This window comes from Leucopleurus acutus (assembly GCF_964270905.1).
Source record: "Leucopleurus acutus genome assembly, chromosome: 2".
Taxonomy (NCBI): Eukaryota; Metazoa; Chordata; class Mammalia; order Artiodactyla; family Delphinidae; genus Leucopleurus; species Leucopleurus acutus.
This window is the reverse complement of record NC_139143.1, coordinates 177,127,693-177,151,340: the sequence shown is the minus strand read 5'-3', so window position 1 is coordinate 177,151,340 and position 23,648 is coordinate 177,127,693. Positions and strand designations below refer to the sequence as shown.

Sequence of the window (23,648 nt, the reverse complement as noted above, 5' to 3'; positions counted from 1 at the left end):
AGCCCAGGCTTCAGCCCTTGTGTTTCCTTTCTCTCCACGGCAGGGAGCCTCCTCAGGTCCTTGGAAGGCCCCCACCCCTGCCCAGTGAGGGGCCGTGTGGGCACAGCGACTCCAGTCCCCACCCCAGCCCCACTTCTGTGGACTCCTTCAAAGTCTGGGGAGGGCGGCAGCGGGGTGCAGAGGTCACGGAGAAAGAATCCGGAGGGCAGAGAGCTGCTCCTCCCCCATTAGATGCTTCAAACACAGAATCTGTGCCCATAATGCCTCCCCCTTCTCTGAAGCCAGCAGACTCCACAGTGGGGGAGCTGAGGGGCACAGGGAGCGGGTGTAGCCACCAGAAGGCCTGGAAGAAGAGCTGCAAAAGCAGCTAGCAGGAAGCTGGGCTTTGAGTCAGAGTTTAGCTGGAAGGCCCACTACCAAGCTGTGTGACCCTGACCCAGAGCAGCTCACGCATCCTTCTGGGCTCAGTTCTCACCTGTCAAAGCAATGGGCTGGATGCCCTGTCCCACCCCAGTCAATCACCAAGACTGTCAACTCTACCCCTCAGTGTCTCTGTCTGCCTCTCCCTCACCACTACCACGGGCTTGGGCTGGACCACCATCTCCCACCTCCATTCCTGCCCCCTCACCCAAGGCCATCTCCACTCGGCAGCCAGAGAGAGTTTAAAAAAAGGCAATTCAGGTCCTGCCATCTCCCTGCTGGCACCCTTTGCAGGGCCAGGTGGACCCTCCACCCTTCCAGTTATAGATGTTTGCCTTTTCTTCCTTTGCAGGCTTAAGTGGGGTCTTTCGGTGTAGAAGAAAATTAAGCCTAAACTTTATTGATTTGAAACACACACACACACACACACACACACACACACACACACACACACACTCACCTGGTCCACATAACCCCTTGGGGCCCAGGCCCTGGTGACCCCTCAGCCTCACCTTGGGTCACTTTCGCTTTCTACTCCAGCTGTACTGAACATGCTATAGGTCATCCACCTCAGGACCTTTGCACATGCCATTCTCTCAGCCTAGAATCCTTGTCTATCTTTTTGCCTGGTTAGTACTTAACCCACCCTTCAGACTTCTTCTCAAATGTTTCTTCCTGAGAGATGTCTTCCCTGCCACTGCTCTCCCGCCAGCCCCTGCTTGGGACGGGCTCCTCAGACATAAGGTCACACAGTATCCTGCTCAAAATCAGAAATCTATGCAATTACCTAAGACCATTTCTGTGTGCTCACCATTCTACCCTGTGCCTGGCACAGAGCAGTTGCTCAATAAATGGTAGTTACCACCACCACCAATCTTCTCATATTTACCTAGATTCCATGCCTCTAAGAATCTATGTGGGGGAGTGTGCAAAAGAGGCCGTGTGGGGGCCTGAGAAGAACACAGGCATCAGCAGCTGAGGGATCTGGGTTCTAATTCCAGCTCTGTTCGATGAGATTTTTGGCTTTGGGTAAGTCACCGAACCTCTCTGAGCCTCAGTTTCCTAGCCAATTAATCTAAAGATTAAATTAACACTTACAGCACGTTGATTACAAATGTCTTTATTATGACTGGTAGAGGTCTCTTTCAAGACTCTCCACCTCCTTTTGCATCAATTTCCCCCACCAAGCAATGTTCTGATGGCTGAAGTGACCAAACAAAAGGCCCAGGACAGGGCTGGGCCCAGAGCATACGTGTAATAAGTCAGGATTTCCAAAGTGTGATCATTCGCCCACCAGCGTCAGAATCAGGAAGTTCACTGGAAATGTAGGTTCCTGTACCCCACTCCAAACATACTGAATCAGAATGTCTGTGACAAGGGCAATGAAATATGCATTTGTCACCGGAATTCCTGGTGATTCTCATGTACACTTGGGCTTGAGAAGCACTGCAGTCATTGCAGTCTTACTGTTACCACTAACCTGCAATTCCCGGGGCCCGGATTAGGAGCCCATAGGTTATGTGGAATGGGAGTGAGAACATCTGTCACCAGAAAGGCACAGGCCTATCATGAACTGTTCTGCTTCCTCATGGCTTAAAAACATGAGCACAGGCCTTGGAGTTAGACAAGCTGAGGAACAAATTCTGGACTCTCTACTTGCCTAGCTGTGTGACCCTGGACATGCAGCTCAACCTCTCTCTGTTGCCTTCTGCAGATGTAAAATGGTAACAACCAACCTCTACCTGCCGGGGTTGCTGGAAATGATCTGAGGAAGTGCCTTATGCAAAGCTCATTTCAGGTGCTGGGGGGCGGGGAGATGCGGAGAGCTGCAAAACAAAACAGGAAATCCTTCACCGACTCCTCATGCCTCTTTTGATGCCGCAGGTGCACCGGAGGTGGAATCTGTGTGTCCTTCTCAGGACACAAGTCCTGGCCATCTAGAGAGGGCAGAGACTCTCCACGCAAGGCTGGTCAACCACCCACCACCCTTGCAGAAGGGGTGCGTAGCAGGGTTTGCGAGGACAGAAGCAGGGGTTGGATGGGAAATGGCTGGACAGTTGCCCAGGGCCCGCACTGAGTGGCCCAGGACCAGAAGAATCACTCTCCCAAGGCCAGGCCGCGCAGGGCAGTGGAGCCAAGCATGCCACGGTGGGTGACAACACAGACTCTGGAGACAGACTCTTCAGGTTTAAATTTTGGCTCTGCCACTACTGGCTCTGCCTGGCTGGTGAACTCCTAATCATCCTTCAAGACCCAACTCAAAATATCACCTCCCTGGGCCAAGTTAGTCATCCATTCCTCCAGCCTTTAAAGGCTGTTGCCTTTCACTTGTGGCCAGTTGACTTGTCTATCTCTCCCACAGGCCTAGGAGTTCCTTGAAGGCAGAGATGCCCCCATACCTGGCACAGAAGATGCATTCGGCAAATATTGGTTCAGTCTGAATTCCAACTTTTTCAGCCTTCTGAGTTCCCTTCCTCACCCCACTAAATGCCTCTATTCTAATCCCTGTTCCTCTCTCAGATACAAGCCCTTTGTTTTCCAGGGTTTCAACTTCCAGATTCCTTTCTCCTGAAAGGACATCAGCTCAAGCCAGAGCTGATGCTTAAGGAAGGATATACAGAAAGACCTCATATTAACTTCTTAATCTTTGCTGGCTGCAAAGGACTCCCATGGAAGGGGAAGCAGTCAGGATCTGCGAGACTGCCTAGTCATAGGACTGTGGGGGACAGTCAATTACAGACAAAGCACTCTAGTGTAGTGGTTAAGAACTTGGGCTCTGGGCTTCCCTGCTGGTGCTGTGGTTGGGAATCCGCCTGCCAATGCAGGGGACACGAGTTCGAGCCCTGGTCCGGGAGGATCCCACGTGCCGCGAAGCAACTAAGCCCATGTGCCACAGCTGCTGGGCCTGCACTCTGGAGCCCGTGAGCCACAACTACTGAAGCCCGCGTGCCTGGAGCCCGTGCTCCGCAACAGGGATCCCACCACAATGAGAAGCCCGTCCACAACTAGAGGAAGCCTGTGCGCATCAACGAAGATCCAACGCAGCCAAAAATAATACATAAATAAATTTTTAAAAAAAGAATACCTAAAACACCTAAAAAAAAAAAAAAAGAACTTGGGCTCTGGCCAAACTGTCTGGGGTTCAAATCTTGCTCTACCACTTATTGGCTCAGAGAGATACATTACCTCTCTGTGATTCAGTTTCCCCACCTCTAAAATGGGGATAATAATAAATACTTCATAGGGCTGATGTTATCAGTTAAGAGAACTGATAACATAAAACACTTAGCACTGTGCCTGGCACACAGTAAATACTCAAGAAACATGATTATCTTTTTTTTTTTTAACTTTTATATTGGGGTAGAGCCAATTAACAATGTTGTGAGAGTTTCAGATGCACAGCAAAGTGACTCAACCATACATATACATGTATCCATTCTCCCCCAGACTCCCCTCCCATCCAGGCTGCCACTTAACATTGAGCATAGTTCCCTATGCTATACAGCAGGTCCTTGTTGGTTATCCTTTTTAAATATAGCAGTGTGTACATGTCAATCCCAAACTCCCTAACTATCCCTTCCCCCCACCCTTCCCCCGCTCCCCTCACCCCGCCCCGCAACCATAAGTTCATTCTCTAGTCTGTGAGTCTGTTTCTGTTTTGTAAACAGGTTCATTTGTATTATTTATTTTTAGATTCCATATATAAGTGATATCATACAGTATTTCTCTTTCTCTGCCTGACTTACTTCACTCAGCATGATGACCCCTAGGTCCACTCATGTTGGTGCAAATGGCATTATTTCATTCTTTTTCATGGCTGAGTAATATTCCATCGTATATACGTACCACATCTTCTTTATCCATTCCTCTGTCAATGGACATTTAGGTTGCTTCCATGTCTTGGCTATTGTAAACAGTGCTACAAGGAACACTGGGGTGCATGTATCCTTTCAGACCATGTTTTTCTCCAGATATATGCACAGGAGTGGGATTGCAGGGTCATATGGTAGCTCTATTTTTGGTTTTTTAAGGAACCTCCATACTGTTCTCCATAGTGGCTGTATCAATTTACATTCCCACCAACAGTGCAGCAGGGTTCCCTTCTCTCCACACCCTCTCCAGCATTTATTGTTTGTGGATTTTTTGATGATAGCCTGATTATCTTTATGTAATAGCTGAGACCAGTAAACGCTATGGCAGGAAAGAACAAAAGGATTATGGAAGAAAAATCAAAGGTAGGCAGAAGTTAATACATCATCTCTCCCAAGGAATCATCAAGTGTCACCAACCCCAGAAGTCTTCTCTGAAGCAGCCTGCCTGGCCAGTGCTGACCATGCTCGAATTGGATCAGAACCACGGTGCCTAGCTTCCCCTGTGGCCTGTGAGCTCACTAAGGCAGCCCTGCGTCTGCACCTTCTCCCACACCGTCTAGAGCATGGGGTGATGCGGAGTAGGCTTGTGGGAAATGTCTGCCCACAACATGGGCATAAACAAGCTCACAATATGACCCGAGTCCCTGACAAAGGTCTTTTCGGGGAGGCCCAATTCACTGGTAAGGCAATACAACTCTCTGTTGCCCACGGTGCAAATCCCTACAGAACCCAAATCCCTTCCAAGCCCATCCCTGCCAGGTGCTGGGAATACAGATGTAAAGAAGTAGGGGCTCTGCTCGTTCAGAACTCCATCCAGTAATAAAGTCAGTTAACATCTACTAGGCACTTATGGTATGGATCCAGATTATGGCAGGCAGACTCTGGCTCTTTACAGGAACTATACTGCTTGTTTAAACAGCTGTATGAGTTTAGTACTATTATTCTTCCCGTTTCAGTTAGGCAGAGAGAGAGGCTAAGAGCTAAAGGGATTTGCCTAAAGTTGCTCAAGTAAACGCAGAGCTGGGATTCAAACCCAAGCAGACCGGCTCTTGATCTGCATTGCTGCAGGAGGCAAGAGAGAGCAGGAAATTCCGTCCAAGGCGACTTGTAGCCTGATAGAAGGCAGTCGGGGGTGGGGAATGAAGGGGGCTGAGGGGCAGTCTCCTTCGTCCCCCAAAGGGGATGGGTGGGCCGGGGACTGTCAGGAAAGTTTCTGAGAACAGCTGTAGAAAGAGGAACAGGCTAATGGGTTTGGGACATACATAAGTGTGTTGTAATTAGTACGCTCATCTCTCAGAGTCAAGTGCTGAATATGCCACACGTGCTCTGAGCACATCTTCCCCCGTTTAATGTCTGCAAACGCCCCGGAGCAGGTTGTTTACCCACACCACAGATGGGAAACCCAAGGCTCAGAGAGGAAAACTTACCTGCTCAAAGGTCCTTTACAGCAAATAAGTGGTGAAGCCAGGGTTCAAGTTCAAATTGATACCTCAACCCCTGCTCTTGGCCCCAAGGCCATGCTGCACAAACAAGAATCAGTGAGTGTGTAGTAGGGACCTGGCGCAAAAAGTGGGAGCTGCCTAGGGTTCCATCCCGGGCCTGCATTTAATGCCTGTCTGCTCCCTATTCAGGCTGCAGGCAGACAGAATCGTTCCAGCCCACCTAATCCTTTCACGCATGCACGTGTGTGTGTGTGTGTGTGTATGTGCTGGGGTGGTGGTGATAATTAAGGGCCTTGTTAAAGGGTCTCCCAACTATATGGGGAAGTAAAATAAACCAGCAGTGAGATAGGCTGATGATGGGAATCTCCTCACCTCCCCAGCCTAACTGTGTTCACCAGAACTAGAAAACAGCATAAGCGAAGCCTAGCATGCCGCAGGTCTCTCCAGCTCTTCGCGAGGGTCAGAATGACAGAACTGCAATAGCCATGTTATTCAATCCTACTAACATTACGTTATTGACAGCTCCCGTTACCGAGGACCCACTATGTGCACATCCTATGAGCTTCACAAGAATCATTTCAACCACTCTTTAAAACACCATGAGAAAGGACTTACTATCATCCCATTCCACAGGGGAGAAAACCGAGGCTCAGAAACAGTCCCTGGCCCAAGATCACCCAGCTAGGATTAAGTGGCAGAGCTGGGACTAGAACCCAGGTCTATCTGGCTCTGAGACCCACATCTTAACAGAAAGAGCACCGAATTAGGAGTCCCGGAAGTCAGGGTCTAAGTCCTGCTTCTAACTCGTGTGGCCTCAGGCAAAGCCTCTTTCCCTTTCTGAGGCTTTGTCTCCCCGCGAAGAGGTTGTTCTGGATGATGTCTACGTCCCACTTCCATGTAGATCTTCTGAGACTCTGTGAACTCCCATGCCCTCCCTCTTCCTTCTCTCCACCCGCGGAAGCCCAGCAGGATACCGCGTAACCACCCACTCAGGGGCAGAGAAAAATGAAGTACTGCTTTCTCGTGGCCGCCTCCTGCCTCAGACCAGCCCGGGACACCCAGGAACCACCAAGCCACAGGATTTCCTCGAGCCGGGCCGTGGGAGCAGCAGCCCGAGGGCAGAGGGGCTAGGCGTGCCTTTGAGGCCATCACTTCCTCCGCCTCACTTCTCGGCAGGGTGTGCGGAAGCGGGGGAGGCAGGCCCTGGCTCTGTGCCCTTCTGGCTCCATGTCCCTGGGTCCTCAGGGCCTGGGGTGGTGGGAAAGGGGTCACTTTGGGAGAGTCCCAAGCTCCCCCTGGAAGGCTGAGTTCAAATGGAGGTTTTAAGACAGGTCTCTCTGGCTCCAAAGGCAAATTTTGCCCACCATGCTCTGCTGCCAGGAACATCCTGCAGCACCTGGGATGCCCCCACTACTGCTCGCCCGTCCTCTGAAGTAGCTGCTAAAATCCCACTTCCTAGAGTAACACAAGCCTCCTTGCCCTCAGGACAGGAGAAAGTACTGAGGCCCACTCTCACCAGACACTGGCCTCCCTGCCTCACTCCTGCCCCCTACAGGCCATTCCCCCACACAGCAGCCAGGGCTTTTCTAAAACATAAACCAAAACGCGAGTCATCCCCTACTTGGAGCCCTGCAGTGGCTTCCCGTCACTCTAAAGATGAAATGCCAGCTTCCCCCCATGCTTGACAAGGCCCTGCAGGACCTGGCCCCTCCACGCCACCTCTTCCTACCCACTTCCCCCTTGCTTCCTCTGCCCAGCCACATCGGCCTTCCTGCCACTCACAACGTGCCAAATCCCTCGTCCCTGCCTCAGGCTCTTTGCACCTGCTGTTCCTTCTGTTGGGAACTCTCCTCTCCCGCATCTTTGCCTGGCTGCCCCCTCCTCATCCTTCCCCGGCCGTTTAGAGTATCCCACCCCCCACCGCACAGCCACATTGTTTTCTTTTCTTTCCTTTCTCTGAAGTGATCTTTCTGGTTGGTTGGTTTGTCTGTTTAGTCTCTGGCTCCCTCTGCTAGAATGTAGCTCCTTAAGGGCAGGGATTTTGCTGCCCCATCCACCTCTGTCCCCACAATGATGCAAGACCTCATTTCATCCTTATAACCCTGCAGATGAGGATTCAGGAGCTCAGAGAGGTGGAGAGACTTGCCCAAGGTCACAAAGCCCAAAGTGGCAGGATACAGACCCAGGTTTGCTCCATCACCTTTGCAAAGCCTCCATGGGTGGGGCTCCCACGGCCAGAGGCCTGCTCTGGGGGGCTTTCACCCAGGGAGGACTGATTCACAGTGAGGTGCGTAGGGAGGATACCAAGATGAAGAGCCTACCCACACCTTCCCAAATGGTCCTTTCTCAGAGATACGGGACAGCTGGGGTTCACAGGTGGCACAGGGGCAACACTGGAGGTGGAAAAGCACAGAGCAATTGGGAGCAAATGGCTCCCAAATAAGGGGAGCCTACCAGAAACTGGGGAGCTGCGGAAACCTCAATCCACACAGTGTTTTGCAGAAGGGGAAACTGAGGACCAGGAAGGGAAAGGGACTTGCCTAAGGTCACACAGCCAATCAGTGGTAGAGCCTCATGGCCTGGGGTCTCCAGGGCCAGGACCCCCTCCCTACCCTGAGAAATGACAGATGCCTAGATAAAGCTCAGGCAGGGTCTAGGCAGAGCCCCAGCCTGGCTGCCAGGTCCTGACAGCAGAGGCAGGGCCGACAGTGTGGATCTGAAGCATTAAGACAAAGAAAGGACTCAAATTCCATCCTGCTTCTAAAAACATTCATCACGAAAGTACTCTAGGTTAGGCCATGGGGCCCTGGGCAAAGAGGTGAACAGTACCCTCCTTGGAGAACTGTGTGGCAGTTTCTAGGAAAGTTAAATACGCACTGACCCTACGGCCCGGGAGTTCAACTCCTAAGACCCACCCAAGAGACACGCACAGGAATGTCACAGCTGCCCAAACTGGAATCAATTCAAATTCTCATCCACGGACATTTACATGCACATCTACCCAGTGGGATGCAATAGAGCCTAAAAAGGCCCAGATACTGGCAACAGCACGGAAGAACTACAAACGGTCAGTATTGACTGAAGCTGAAGGAAACCAGACCCAAGTGTACATACATATGAATTCATGCAGATAAGGTTAAAAATCAGGCAAAACAGAGTAATAGAAAGTAGGTCAGCAGCCCCCTGTAGCAGGGGATTGACAGAAGGGGGCACATGGGAACTTTCTGGGGCAGTGGAAAGCTTCTACATTTTGATCTAGGGGGTGATTATGTAGGTGTGTACATTTGTAAAAACTGAGCTGTACAAGATGTGTGCATCTTATGCAAATTATACCACAATTTTAAAAAAACGTACAATCTTGTCCTCAAGAAGCACCCACACAAGCAGCACCAGGACTGGCGTGTGGTTCTCGTGAGGCTGATACCGGCTGAGCCCCGTGTATGTGCCAGGACTGAGCTGGGTTCTTCTGAAACAGCACCTGACGAAACTGTTCCAACTACTGTACAAACTAGGCCCCAGCATCTCCATATTAGCGACGAGGAAAACACAGCTCAGAGAGGCGACATGCTGTCCAAAGTGACAGAGCAAAAAGCGTGGGAGCCAGGCTTGAACCTGGGCCCACTGGTCTGTAGGTCCACTTCTGCTGACCGGCAGCTGCCTCATCCCATGCCTCCTCCTCTCCGGGGCTAGAGGGAACAGTCCTGTGTGTACTGGACTCGGAGCTTCTGTGAAATAGCTGCTTTGGAAATGCATCCTTCCTCCCCGCTCTGCCTCCTCCACCTTTCCTTGCTGCTCTCACTGCCACAAGTCTCGGAGGTCAGTCCTGGACCTCCATCCAAAAAAAGGAGCCTCAGCTGTGTGTGTGTGTCCGTGTGTGTGTGTGTGTGTCTGTGTGTGTGTGGTGTTAACCAAGGGGTTTTTCCAACCTTTGGGTTCCCCCAGCTCAGCCAGTGGCCCCAGAGTACTAGGAGGGCTTGAGGTTAGAGTCCCCACCCTTGGCTCCAGTCCCCAAGTGACGCAACCCAGCGTCTGGATTCAGAGAATCATAAAATGTTTCTCTGGAGTAACGGCCACCACCACCATCACTCAGTTCTTACCCTGTGCCAAAAGCTATGCGCATTAATGCATCATCTCGTTAACCCTCACCAATGACCCTCCAAAACAGGTACGTTAGGATCTCATTTTACAGATGGAGAAACGAAGCTCAAAGGGATTAACTGACTTGCCCACAATCTCACAGTGAGGAAACGGCAGAGCTGGGATGCAAACCTCGTCTGGCCAACTTCACGCCTGTGCTCTGAACCAGAGTATTATGCTTGTGATCCTACAGGTCACAGCTGAAAAGGCCCCTTGAATCGGTCTATCCCAGCCACGTCATTTTACAGATGGGAAAACTAAGGCTCAGGAAGGGAGAGTGTCTTGCTCAGGGCCACACGGAAAGATAGAGGCAGAGCTGGACTGGAAGCTACATGTATCTCCACCCTTGGCCTTGCCTTCAGTGACCAGAGCGGCCTGGAGCAGGCCATGTGCACCCAGAGGGGCAGCGTGTGGGAGGCAGAGGCTCTGGTTGCAGGGCAGAGGTAAATATTGACATGACGGTGTTTACACTTGTAACCCTACTCCTCCTGGCTGCCACCCGCCCCGCTCCTGCCTACAGCCAAGGAGGCAAAGGAGCTTGTGGGGAGGAGCCCAGGGAAGGCGAGGCTTATGTGTCAGGCTCACACTCACGGGCGCGTGTGGTCAGGAAGCTTGGGACATCTCCAGTCAGGGGCCACTGGAGGCGTGGGCCAGGGCCCCTGGGGCAATGCCGGGAGCTGGGGAGCTGGGGGTCTGGGCGGGGAAGCACAGGCCTGGGTTTAAGTCCTAGCTCTGCCACTGCCTGGCAGTGGGACTCAAGGACAGTTGGTGGGGAGGAGAGGACTTCACTGTCAAGTGCTGTGCAAAGGTGAAAGATAATCAGTATTCCAGCCTGGCCCCAATCAGCTCCCAATGCCTCTGGCCACTGCCCAGGAGTCCCATCCAGGTCCTCAGGGGGCTTTCCCAGGAAGGAAGTTTCTGCTAAATTGAGTGGTAGTTTGGGACTGAAGCCAGAATCTTGAGGAATCAGGAGGCCGCTGCCCAGTTCCAGCTCCTAATTCCCTAAGTGGCCGTTGGGCACCAGCTTTCACAGCTCTGTAATGGGGATGAACCTACTTCCTGTGGTTGGTGTGAAAGTCAAAAGGGTTACATTTAAGTGCCAGGCACATGGTAGAGGCTCATTGTACCCCTCAGTCTTCCCTCCTGTAAAATGGGGACGTTGAATTAGACGGTTACAAATCCCCTTTTAACACAAGCATTCGAGGTTTTAAGAAGATCTAGCAGCCAGGCCTACCTCCCTATCTCTGGGCCCTGACATTGGGTCCTCCCTCAGCTAATTTCCTGAATGTTCTCCAGAAACTTGTTCCTCTGTTTCCATCTCCCCTGTCGGTAAACCGCCCCCCACCGCCCACCTCGCCAGGAGCCTGTGGGGAGGAGGGAGCCATTCTGAGGCTTGTCAGCGAGCTGAGACAGGCCAGCGGATATCCCAGGCACCCCATCCTCAGGGCCGCTGGGGAAAGGGCGGAACCCTCAGGGCCTAGACCCCCAGCACCTCTCACTGGCAGTGGGGTTCAGTCAGCGTTGCTTGCTCATGAAACTTTGCCCCCCAGACTATAACTCTTTAAGGACAGGAGAGTATCTCCTTGTTGTCATGTCTCCAAAGCTTGGCTCCTAGGAAGCATTCCATTCCACTAACTGTTGCCATATGAAGCAGCTCAGATGCCGCCTCCTCTGGGAAGACCTCCCTGATACACCTCCATGGCCAGGGTGACTCTGGAGCTGCATCCCTGTTTTCTACCTTGTTTCAGAGCCATTCAGAAGCTTCACCTTTCTCTCTTTTAGGTCAAAGTTCTTGGAGGCCAGGAGCCCCACTAGTTATCTACATGAAAGCATGAGAAGAGAAAGGTCAATGTCCACAGGGCTGTGGGACCTCTGTGGCCACAGCTCCCTCCTCTCCTCACTGCCCATTCTGGGCAGCATGATGGGGATGTGGTGTGGGGTGGATGGGGCAGTGACTGGTGTCCAGACTACTGTCATCTCTCCTAGGGCCACTCTGGCAGCCTCCTAAATGGTCTCCCAGCCTCCAGCCTCACCCCTCCTACCCATTCTCCAGAAAGCAGCCTGTACCATCATCTCAAAACGCAGACCTGACCACATCACTCCTCTCACTGCCCTTAGGATCGAGCCCCGAATTCTTAACCTGGCCCTCCCTGCGTGCGCCTGCCCCGGGGCCACCTCCCAGCCTGCAACTGAATTAACTCCCGAGTGCACCATGTTTTGTCCCATCTCCCACTTACTGCTCCCTCTGCCTAGAATGTTCATTCTTTAGGCTACAACCTTAATGTCACGTCCTCAGGGAGCCTTTTCTGATCCCCAGGCCAGGTTGCCCTATCTGTTCCTCGGCACCCTGAGAGTCTCCTTGGTAACAGAAATCACACTGGTAATTTCCTGCTCCATATCTGCCTGCCCACCAGACTGTGGAAGACAGACCTACCCGTCTCGTTCACACCACCCACAGCCCCAGCTCCTGGCATTATGCCACGCATACTTGTTTGGTGAATGAATGAATGAATGAACGAATGAATGAATGCAGCACTCTGACGGGGGCGAGGTGCTTAGCTAGTCAACCAAAAAGAAAAAATTGAGGGGAACGAAAAGTCGTAAACATTTGCTGATGGTTCCTCCCTCGCTGTCATCGAAGTGTGGACTTTAGCCAACCTGCTTATGTCTTGGCTGACGCCTGAAACTTTCTGCTGAATCCACCCTGTAGCCCTCTTACTCCTCAAATCCTGCTGCTCTCCTGGTCTCTCCAGTTCTGTCTGGGAAACAATGTACTTATTCTTTAACAAAAGTTAACAACATGCCTATTTACCAAAATGTTAGCAATAACCCAGTTATGAGCACAGGCTCTGGCCACACCGGGAAAGGTACTTCTGTGTTCCGGGAACCCCCTACAGACTGGGTCAGGGGGGATGTGGCTGGCCTCCCACCTTTAATTAATAATGCTTTTTCCCTCAAGTGCTTAATAGGCAATGAAGCATTTCTACATTGTATCTTATAGAAGGAGCAGATCTGCCCCACTTGGTAGGAAAGGAGGTGTAGAAAGAGGGAATAACTGATGCAAAGTCACGCAGCAAGTTGGTGGTATATCCAGTATTCAAACCTAGGAGCTGGACCTGTCCTCAACTCAGCCACTTACGGTAAAGATGATTCCCAACCCTCAGCTGTGGCTTTGTGCTCAGCCCCTAGTTTGGAATGTAAAGGAACATTCTCAAGGCGCCACAAGAGTGGACTGGCAATGCCGGGTTGGGCCTCCTTCCCCCAACCTGTCCATCTGGTAACCCTCCAAACATCTAGGAGGTCTGTGCCTGCTCTGGCGCTATCTTGCTGTGTGACCCTGGGCAATCTCCTTCACCCCTCTGTGCCTGCTGCTGTGCCTCCTGAGAACCCTCATGTCAAGCCTGCACTGCGGGGGTCTACTTGGTCTCTGAGAACAGCGCTGACTCCCCGCCAAGGGGTTAGAGACCTGGGTGGGGAGCTTGGAACCATCAGGGAGCTTAAGCCAGGACAACAGGAAACAGCCCACACACTCTCCAAAGGAGCCCCACTAGGAACCCAGGGGCCAGGGGAAACTTGGCAACGATGGAGGGAACGCTGAATTGTTTAAAACCCATGGAGCAGGAGATCCAAGGAATAAACACTCTAGCGGCCCTGAATCACCCCCACCTCAGGAATGAGCACAGGGACTAGGGTTTAGGGGAAACCAAAATGACGGCGGCCAAGGAGGCCTGACATCAGCCTCCTCTGCACCCACATGCAGTGGACCAACAGTCCACAGTGGAGTTCTGGCTCCTCCGTCTGCCTAAGCCTCCAGCCATCCAGCCCCATCAGCATCCCTTGCCCACTCTCTCTCCTCTCTCCTGCCTCTCTGATGCCCAGGTGTCAGGCAAGCCCCATTCAGGCCTCTCCCATACTCCCACACCTCTGGTCCCCTGCTCACACAGGTTCCCCCAGCTGGGATGTTCTTTCCAACTCAGATGCCACCTGCTGGGTGAAGCTTTCTCTCACCTCTCCATACAGAAGGGAGCCCTCACCTGGCAGGATCTCTCTACCTCTCCTAAAGATATGCCACCTAGCCTGAGGATTGCGTGGACATTTATGAACTGGTGGAAGCTCTCCTGACACAGTGTTTACGACTGTTTTTCCCTCCCTAGACAGCGCTTGGCATATAGTAAATGTTCAATAAATCTTTGTTAAAAGATGAGCCAATGACCCGTTCTCTAAGTATCACTCTTCCCTTCTCCCCACAACATGATGAATTTTAATCCTTCTTCCAGACTTAGCAAATAGGTTAGATGTCAGGCAGAACTTCCCACCTTGAGCTTAAGGTTGTACAAGAAAGGAAAGTTAGCTGTATTTGAGCAAAGCACTCTCACTGGGTTATCTCACTGAATCTGTACACCATCCCTGTGAGATAAGACCCATCATCTCGTTTCACAGATGAGGAAACTGATACTGGGAGGTGATGACGTAATTTGTCCCTCTGGGGAAGTAGAGGAACCAGAATTCAAATCCAAATCTGTTTGATGCCAAAACCAGGGGCCTCTCTGACAGACTGGGAGGCTTCTTAGGTTGTAAGGCTCTGAAAAGTGTCACCAACGCAAGGTGACCTCTCTTTCTTTACTGATATTTAAGGAGAAAACAGTTCTCTTTCTGAGTAACTTAGGTCAGGGTGGGCTTGGAGGCAAAGTGGATGATATGACCTCAACCTCAACGACACCCCTTTTATTTCCCATATTCTGAGACCTTAAATCAAGTGCCGTCCGCGGGGAGCCCAAGCAGAGCAATCCAGGGGCAGGTTCCTGATCTACGAGGTGGGCTGGATCCAAGATGGTCTCTAAGCACCTTTGGGTGCAGAGTCAAGCCATACCTGCATTACTACTGACTCCGGAGAGGCAGGTGGTAGAGGGGAGGCGGACACTCGTGGAGCGAGAAAAGAGGGGACTGGCCTGGAGGGAAGATGAAAGGGATGTTGTAAGGGCACTCCAGCCCTGGGCAGAGTAGGGGCTGGTCCTGGGGAGCCCCTGGGGGGACTCGTCAGTCTACAGGGGATCCCATCCTGCCCCCACCCGGGCTCCCACAGGCTTGGCAGCATTGCCACGGAGAAGTGGAGGTGGTTGCATCCCCAGGACTGGCAGCCACCATCACTGGCACGTGCCCTCCTCAGGCCCTACGTGGTGACCTGTATCCACTCCGCAGGGTACAGAACTGGACTAGAGAGAGAATCAGAGGGGCCTGTCCTTGGGGAAAGAAGCCACAGAGAAGTAGGTGGCCTTGGCCCCCAAGATGGAGAGGTGATCACTGGGCCCCAGAGAGATATTGAAAGGTCTTAGCTTTCCTTCCAGAGACAACCCTCCTCTCTAACACAGCCTCAACAACTCCGGCCCGACCAAATGGGTTTCTCTCCTAAGGCTTCAGAAACCCCCCTGAAATCCCCATGCCCAGCTCCCTTCTCCCCGGTACCACTGCCCATCCAAGTCAGTGCTTGGTCTCAGCAACCCCCTCCTCTGAAGACCCATTACCGGGAGATGCTGGGGAGACCAGATCGCTGGGCCTAGGGTCCCCAAGTGGCCCCTGGACTCTGACAGCCGCAACCTGGCTGCCCAGCCTCCACTCTCAAGCCCCTAGGGGAATACTGGATTCACAGTCCCAGGGCGCCCAACCTAGTCTTATGAATGCGCTCGGCGCCGCCACCCACGATGCCCCAAGTCGAGCCCCGGAACCACCTCAGAGGCCCGGGACACTCAGGTCCTACCGAATACAGCCTCTTCAGATTGCCCCCGACCCCCTTACGGAACCAGCCGAGGGTTTCCAAGCCCAGCCGGGTCCAGGGATTTCCGGACGCCCCAGCCCAGAACCGCACCAAGGGACCCCGAACCGAATCGGCCACCCCAAGACCTCCAAACCCGGCCGGGTCCAGCCGCCCAGAACCAAGCTCGGCGCGGCCGCCCCCGACGGGACCGAGCGCGGCGCCGCCAGGCGAGCCGAGCCCTGCCCGCGCGCCCCCCGACTCCACGCCCTCCCAGGGCTGCTGCCTGCGCCCAGCCCCCGCGAGCCGGGCGGGCCCCGAGTCCCACTCCGGCGCCGCCGCGGGGGACCGTCAAGGCGGGCCGGGCGCAGCACTCACCATAGCTCGCGCGCTTCGCTCCGGCCCCGCGCTGCTTCCCGGGCCCCACTACCAATTCCCGGCCGCACACCTCGGACGCCGCGGCTGCGTGCCGCGGCGGCGCGCTGGGGCCCCGAGGCTAAGCGCGGCACCGGCGCCGAGTCCCAGGAGGCGGGCCAGCCGAGGGGCCAATGGCGGGGCGCGGGGCCCGGGCAGCTCAGCCAATCACGCCCGGGGACCGCCTGCCCCGCCCGCGCCCGCGTCTTAACCCTCTGCGCGCTGGGACTGGGGCCGGGGCCGGGGTGGCGTGCTGACCCCCGAGGGCAGAAACGGGCTGGGTCTCCGGCTTCAGGGTACGGGGTCCAGACCTCGCCGAGACCGGCTCGGGGCTGGCGGAGCCCGGGGAGCGGCTCAGCTGTGTCAGGTGCGCGGCGCCGGGAGCCTCGGCGACCTTTGTCTCCTGCCTGGCGCCAGCAAGGAGTGTGACCCAGCGTGCTGCAGCTGCGTGTGTGTGTTTATGTGGTGTGTGTGTGTGTGTGTGTGTGTGTGTGTGTATGTAAGAGGGGAGGAGGAGACAGAAAAAGCGGAGGGGGGATGGATCCCGCGTGCCTGTGTGTTTATGTGTGACGGAAAGGCAGAGACTGACTATTTTGGGAGTTTGTTACTGCCTGCTTCCGTGTGTGTGTGTGTGTGTGTGTGTGTGTGTGTGTGTGTGTGTGTGTGTGTGTGTGTGTGTGTGTGTGTGTGTGTGTGTGTAAGAGTGAGAGGGTTGAGAGGAGAAGGTAGAAGGGAAGCAGAGAGAAGGATGGATGTTTCTCTATGCCTTTACGTTTGTATGTCAGAGGAGAAACTGTCTCTACATGTGGTTGTGTAACTGCCTGAGTGAAAGAGGTGTGTGTCTGTGTATTTGTATGAATGTGTGATCTGTACTTTTGGGGCCTGTTTTGCATGCACGTTGGTGTGGTAGAAAGAGACTTTGTGTCCCTGCTGTAAACAAGTGGAGCCCAAACCCCTCTGGTGTTGTGGTGTAGCATGTGCACATGAGAGGGGCAAGGCTGTTATTTGGTACAACTGTGTGTGTAGTCCAGTTTGCAAAAAAGAGAGAGAGAAAGATTGTGGGTGAGGTGAAAATGTGTGTTTTGTTTATGTGACTTTGTGATTATCTCTATGTTGTGTTGAGAAAGAGAAACTAATATGCAGGGACCATGATAAGTGGATGTTTAGGAGAGACAAAGACATTCCAGAGGAGATGGTGTTTGGGCTTTGAAGGATGTATAGAAGTTCATGAGGCCAGAAGGAAAGACCTGGGGAATCTTGCCTACCAGTCACGGGTGACAGAGGTGGATTCTGGAAGACAGGGCATCTACTGCCAGCCACCCTGGTCAGGAGCTGGCCCAGAGTGATTCTGAGCATGCAGAGGAGGGGTCTGGGCACACAGTACAAGGTTACAAAGGGACCATCTGCTCCTGGGCAGTGTGTGTGGCCACCTGGAGGGCAGGGAGGGAGCTGTGGAAATAACTCTCCCTGTTTCCATTCAACAGCCCTCTGAATTCTCCAGTGTGGAGGGAGGGAGACAGGGAGGAGGCCACTTGTCAGCATTCACAAAGCTTGTTGAGTGCCACAGACTAGAAAGGAGGGGTGGGCCCTGCCCAAAAGGTGACCAGAACTTCTCTGGACTTGGATGCCCAGACCCTCTTTCCATCCTGGAGGACTGGTAGCTTATACCCTCAGCTGCCCAGGCCTGGACTGGTTTCAGATTCCTGACTATTCCTGGTTTCAGATTCGTGACCATTCCTGATGCCTGGAGGGACATTCTAAAATCCAGGGAGACACGAAAATGGAACCAGTTATGCTAGCTTTCCACTTGCCAGTGGTGTGATTCTGGGGGATTCCCTTCTCCTCTCTGAGCCTCAGTTTTCTCCTCTGTAAAATAGGATTTGTAATTCCTGCCTACCCCCCAGTACTGATGTGAAGATTTAATGAGTTAATGTACACGTGGGCCCTCTGTAAGCTATGAACCACTGGAAAATGTTAAGCGTTTCTCCATTTATGTGAAGTTCAAAGCACTTCGATACTGTCAGAAGTCTGGCCAGTGTTGCCTTTGGGGAGGGAATGACTGGAAAGGGGGCAACAGGGGGACTTCCGGCTGCTGGTAAGGTGGTTTGGGGATGGAAGGACTGGGGACAGGGCTGTGTTCAGTTTGTGAAGACGCCTTAGGATCTGTGCATTTTTTTCTGTATATGTTATACTACAACAACATGTTCCAAAAAAAAGAAAAGAAAGGTCAGGCATCCTGACCACATTTTATTCACTCACACGATGGGCATTCTGGAATACTCTACCAACGAGGCAGGAACCGGGCTGAGTATTGGGGATACAACAGTGAACATGATGTGATCCCGACTCTATGAAGAAAAGAGGAGAAAGGGTGTGGCTTTCTCACCTCTGAAGGGGGCACATTGGCAGGGGAGGGGCTTGCCCAGAGCCACTCCCTGGGCTGGCAGCAGAGCCAGGACTAGAATGAAGGACTCCTAGTGCTATGGCTCGGTCTCTTCCATTCCACCAGGCTGCCTGGGAGAGACAGGCCCTGTCTTATGCTGCTCAGGGGAGAACAGTGAGAAGGTTTGCTGCTAACTCTGACCCTAACCTCCAGCTCCTTGAGGATCCTCAGAGCTCACCTCCACCAAACAGCCTTCTAGGAACAATTCTATTCTATAGTTGCTATGATTCCCACCCCAGCCCCATGTTACAGGTGAGGAAAATTAATGTTCAGAGAGGGAAAGTGACTTCCCCAAGGTGGCACAGCCAGTCTAAGAAGATTTGGTCCTTTGCTGGCATCATGCTGCTTCTGTTGACATCTGTGGACTTGCTGTGCTCTCTGACAGAAACCTGGGTGGTTGTGTGGAAGGAAACATGTTTCCCTTGTCAGGCTCCTATAGACTGGATGGTGAGGGTGCTTCCTCCAAATACTCAGGTTTCTGGGCACAGCAGTCAGAGCATCTGGGCTCAAACTGGCAGAAAAACTCCCTTAAACTGAAAAGTACAGGGGTAGAGCTAGCTTTAGTCATGGCTGCATTGAGGAGCTCAGATGATTGTCAGGATTCAGTGTCATTCTCTTGGTCTGTCCAGACTGTTTCCCTCTCTGCTGGCCTTGTCCTCTGGCAGACTCTCTCCTCATGATCACAGGGTGGCTGCCAGCAGCACCAGCCAGGCATCCTAGTCTCTCAGCAGCTGCAACAGAAACAGGGACTCTTGCCTCAACAGTTCCAACAACATTCCTCAAACCAAGTCTCATTGGCTCTTACTGAGACATGTATCCATTCCTTGGCCAGTCACTGTGACCGAGGGTTCTGACTGGCCAGGCCATGGAGAGTGAGGGCCTCAGAGGTACCTGGCATTTGAGTCTAGTTGTGATTTCTAGCCATCCCAGCCTCAGGACTCACCAAGGTCCAAGAAGAATCCTCCCGAATTTGTGGAGAATCTTACATTTCATAGGCCTTCAATAAATGGCAACCGTTATTATTGGTATTCTTCTTCCTCTGCTTTGCCTCTGTCATCATCTTGTACAGAGTAGACATTCAGTAATGTCTAGCATACAGTAGGTACCCAAAGAATCCTTAGTGGTTGACTGATTTTTGGGGGGAGTGGGGGGTTGCTGATGCCATGTACCAAGTCAGAGAGAGTCTGGACAAATTGGACAGCCCATGGCCTGCAGACAGGATGAGACTCATTATGAGAACTATTTAATTTTTTATTTTGTTTTGTCTTCCATAACTGAACTGAAGCTATAGTCTAGAGCTCCTGGGGGCATCACCAGACTCTCCAGGAACAGACTCCCCCATCACACACATCCACCCGCCAGCCTAGGAGGATATAATCAGGTAAGCATCAGAAAGAGCCCGTTAGGAGGCTGGTCCAGGAGGAGCAAGCAGAACTTGTCAGACCCAATCAGACTATTTCTGCAACCCTGCAGAGAGTTTGCCTGGGGTGGGGCTGGGGACCGGCATGTCCCAGCCTGATCCCTTTCTCCTTGGGCCACCAGCTATTCTGATTCAGTTGGGCAGTTTGAGTTTCCATGAGGGGCTGGAGGTCCATTAGGTCTTGACTAACAATAGCTGCTATTTATCAAGTGTGTGCTGGGCCCCATAGTTGGCACTTTGCATGATTTAAATACAGGACCAGTGGAATATATTTTGGATACTCACATTATCCCTGCTTTTGCTTTACTCTTTCTGCTGTTTTCCCTGAGTTCAAGTGCAATTAATATGTGCTCACTGTAAAATAGTGTAAACAATATGGAAATGAATACAATAGGGGAAAAGTCCCCCATAATCCTACTCCTCAAATATCAACCACTGTAAACTCCTTGATGAGATTCTGCATTTAGCTGTATTAACAGATGTATGTCTGTTTTGTGAGAGGAAGAACATTACATTATTCACCTGTTCATAGCCTCCTTTCCTCCCTGCCTTTGAGGAAGAAAACTCTGTAGTTCAGGTAGCTTCAGCCTGGTTTTATTCTGTGGATCTGAGTAACAGGAGGAGGGAAGGGAAGGAAACAAGCTAAGAGAGAAAGGGCAGAGGTTGCTGGGTGGGAAAAGATGGGAGAGGCTGAAGCAGGGGGCAAGGAGGTAAGAGCAGTGCAGCCTGAGCTTTGAGACAGCATTTGAAGGGCTCAGGATACAGATTTGGAGTCTGTCTGCAGAGGGTGGGAGGGAAGACAAGAAAAAGAAACAGAAAGAGGAAAAGGAATGTTAAGAAGTTTTTTTGAGATTATGAATAAAATCACCTTTAACATTTTCAAAAGAATTGAATAAATATTTAAATTGCCTTTTGGACTTCCCTGATGGCGCAGTGGTTAAGAATCCGCCTGCCAATGAAGGGGACATGGGTTCGAGCCCTGGGCTGGGAAGACCCCACATGCCATGGAGCAGCTAAGCCCGTGTGCCACAACTACTGAACCCGTGCGCCACAACTACTGAGCCCGTGGGCCACAACTACTGAAGCCTGCTCTCCTAGAGTCCGTGCTCCGCAACAAGAGAAGCCACCGCAATGAGAAGCCCACGCACCACAATGAAAAGTAGCCCCCGCTTGCCGCAACTAGAGAAAGCCTGCGCACAGCATCAAAGACCCAACGCAGACAAAAATAAATTAAAAAAAAAAAAAAGCCCTTTAAATTGCCTTTCAATTTTTTGTTGCTGTGGGGGGAGGGGAAGAACTGGTGTTTCTAATTCAATAGTGATTTGAGGCTGTCGTCAAAGTGGCTCAGCTGTACCCAGGTTACTTTTTTATAAACAAAAAAATGAGATTACATAATATTAATAATTGCTAAAATGTATTGACTATTTACTATATGCCAGGCATTGTGCTAAATATTCTTCCATATTACTTTATTTAATTCTATAATATCCCAATGGGGGCAGGTACTACTATTATCTCATTTTACAAATGAGGAAGCTGAGGCTCAGAGAGGTGAAACAACTTGCCCAAGGTCACATAGCCAGCAAGTGGGGGAGCTGGGATGAGATAATTTTTCCATTATTTTAATCGTCTGGTATGTAGTTGCTCAGTTTTTGTTGTCGTTGTAATTTGTGTGTTTATTTGTTAAGGAGCTTCAAACCCCTTTCTGCTTGTGATTGGGCAGGAATACACATAAATAAAAGTTAGGCATGCACTGTCGTTGACCCCACAACTCCCTGCGGTCAGTATTACCCCTGTTTTCTATGTTAAGAACCTGAAGCTGAGTGGGACATGCTCACTAATCTAGAGTAAGGCAGCTTTTAAGTTGTGTCATGGGATTTGAACTCAACTGTGTTTTCTCTGAAGGACCATACAGGAGCCGGAGCTGGGGTGGGGATCTGGGCTACATCTCGGTCACCCAGGCACAGAGTCACAGACCCTGTGGGCTGGACCTGAAAGAGATGTGAAAAGTCATCTATTCTAGTCCCTCTTTCCATTTATAAATCTCCTCTGCTGCTTCCCCCACAGAGGTCACATGGCCCAGGTCTGAACACCTCTGCTGATGGAAAACCCACTACTTTTGCGGAGCCCAGAGCCGGGGGAAAGTAGGCCAGGCTGGAGCGGTGAAGCAGATGAAATGCCTGAGCATGAGCTGGGACAAGCACGGAGACTGCCAGCAGGGACAGGAGTGCAGCGAAAATGGAAAACCACTCCCTCCAAGTGACAGGAGGAGGGAGGGGAAACAAACAAGCTAGGAGAGAAAGGGCAGAGATTGCTGGGTGGGAAAGGATGGGAGAGGCTAGAGCAGGGACCAAGGAGGTAAGAACAGTGCAGGCTGAGCTTTGAAAGAGCATTTGAGTGACATAGGCTCAAAGGCCTTCCCTGCCAATAGCAGCTCTTCTATATACAGCCCCTCTCAGTGGGGGGAGTAAGGATGTGTTTTTTCAAGAGACCAAGTCACCCCAGAGCCAGACTACTCTAACCCAGTATATTTCCCCTTTTGCTTTGGCTGCTAGGAAGCTCTTAGGTAAGTTATATATTGAACCTCAGTTACTAATTTGGTACAGAAGCCTGATAGATTTCTCCCTATCTCTTTCTAGTAGCTTTCAATCTCTCTTTTATTTATTTATTTATTTATTTATTTATTTATTTTTGCGGTACGCAGGCCCCTCACTGTTGCGGCCTCTCCCGTTGCAGAGCACAGGCTCTGGATGTGCAGGCTCAGCGGCCATGGCTCACGGGCCCAGCCACTCTGCGACATGTGGGATCTTCCCGGACTGGGGCACGAACCCGTGTCCCCTGCATCGGCAGGCGGACTCTCAACCACTGCACCACCAGAGAAGCCCTCAATCTCTTTTAAATCCATGTTTTATAATGTTTGCTTTACCACCGAGCAGCTGCTCCACTGAATTTTTGTAAATGGAGGAGATTTTGATCATAAACAAAAACATTCTGTAATGTGAATTTGTTGGTTGACAACTGGAGAGAGTCGGGTCCTAGAGAAATAGGATAGGGCATAGGACTGGACTGGGCCAAGGTGGGGGAAGGTGGATCAGGCAGGAGGGAGGAGAGGACGTCAAGACCATCTTAGCAAATATCTTTTTTTTTTAAATTAATTTATTTATTTATTTATTTTTGGCTCTGTTGGGTCTTTGTTGCTGCACACGGGCTTTCTCTAGTTGCAGTGAGCGGGGACTACTCTTCGTTGCGGTGTGTGGGCTTCTCATTGTCGTGGTTTCTCTTGTTGCGGAGCATGGGCTCTAGGCGCACGGGCTTCAGTAATTGTGGCACGCGGGCTCAGTAGCTGTGGCTCACGGGCTCTGGAGCGCAGGCTCAGTAGTTGTGGCACACAGGCTTACTTGCTCCGCGGCATGTGGGATCTTCCCAGGCCAGGGTTCGAACCCATGTCCCCTGCACTGGCAGGCGGATTCTTAACCACTGTGCCACCAGGGAAGTCCCTTAGCAAATATCTTTGGTCACATGGGGAATAGGTGCTTGGTGCTGGAGATATTCCATGTGGCGGGGAGGTCAGGGGCACTAGAGAGGGAGTAGCTGAATGTGAAGGATGGAGTCACACACCCAGAGAGAAGGGAAGAGGGCTCAGGCAGTGGGAGCAACCTATGCAAAGACCCGGAAGTGGGAAGGGTGCTGGAGGACAGGAAGAAGGCTCCAGTGGCTGGAGTGCTTAGAGAAGTGAGGACAGTGGGTGAGC

General features: G+C 51.9%; 1 protein-coding gene across 1 annotated transcript in view; it reads right to left on the bottom strand.

The window, feature by feature from the left end:
- The window catches only part of ECE1 (endothelin converting enzyme 1), a gene marked incomplete at its 5' end in the record, with an annotated part of 112,759 nt that extends 96,660 nt beyond the window's left edge, over positions 1-16,099 (bottom strand). Inside the window, one exon of the mRNA XM_082834626.1 lies at positions 15,999-16,099. Coding sequence (XP_082690752.1) covers positions 15,999-16,001 — 3 coding nt within the window. The remainder of the gene's footprint in view (positions 1-15,998) is intronic.
- Between the last annotated feature and the right edge of the window lie 7,549 nt (positions 16,100-23,648).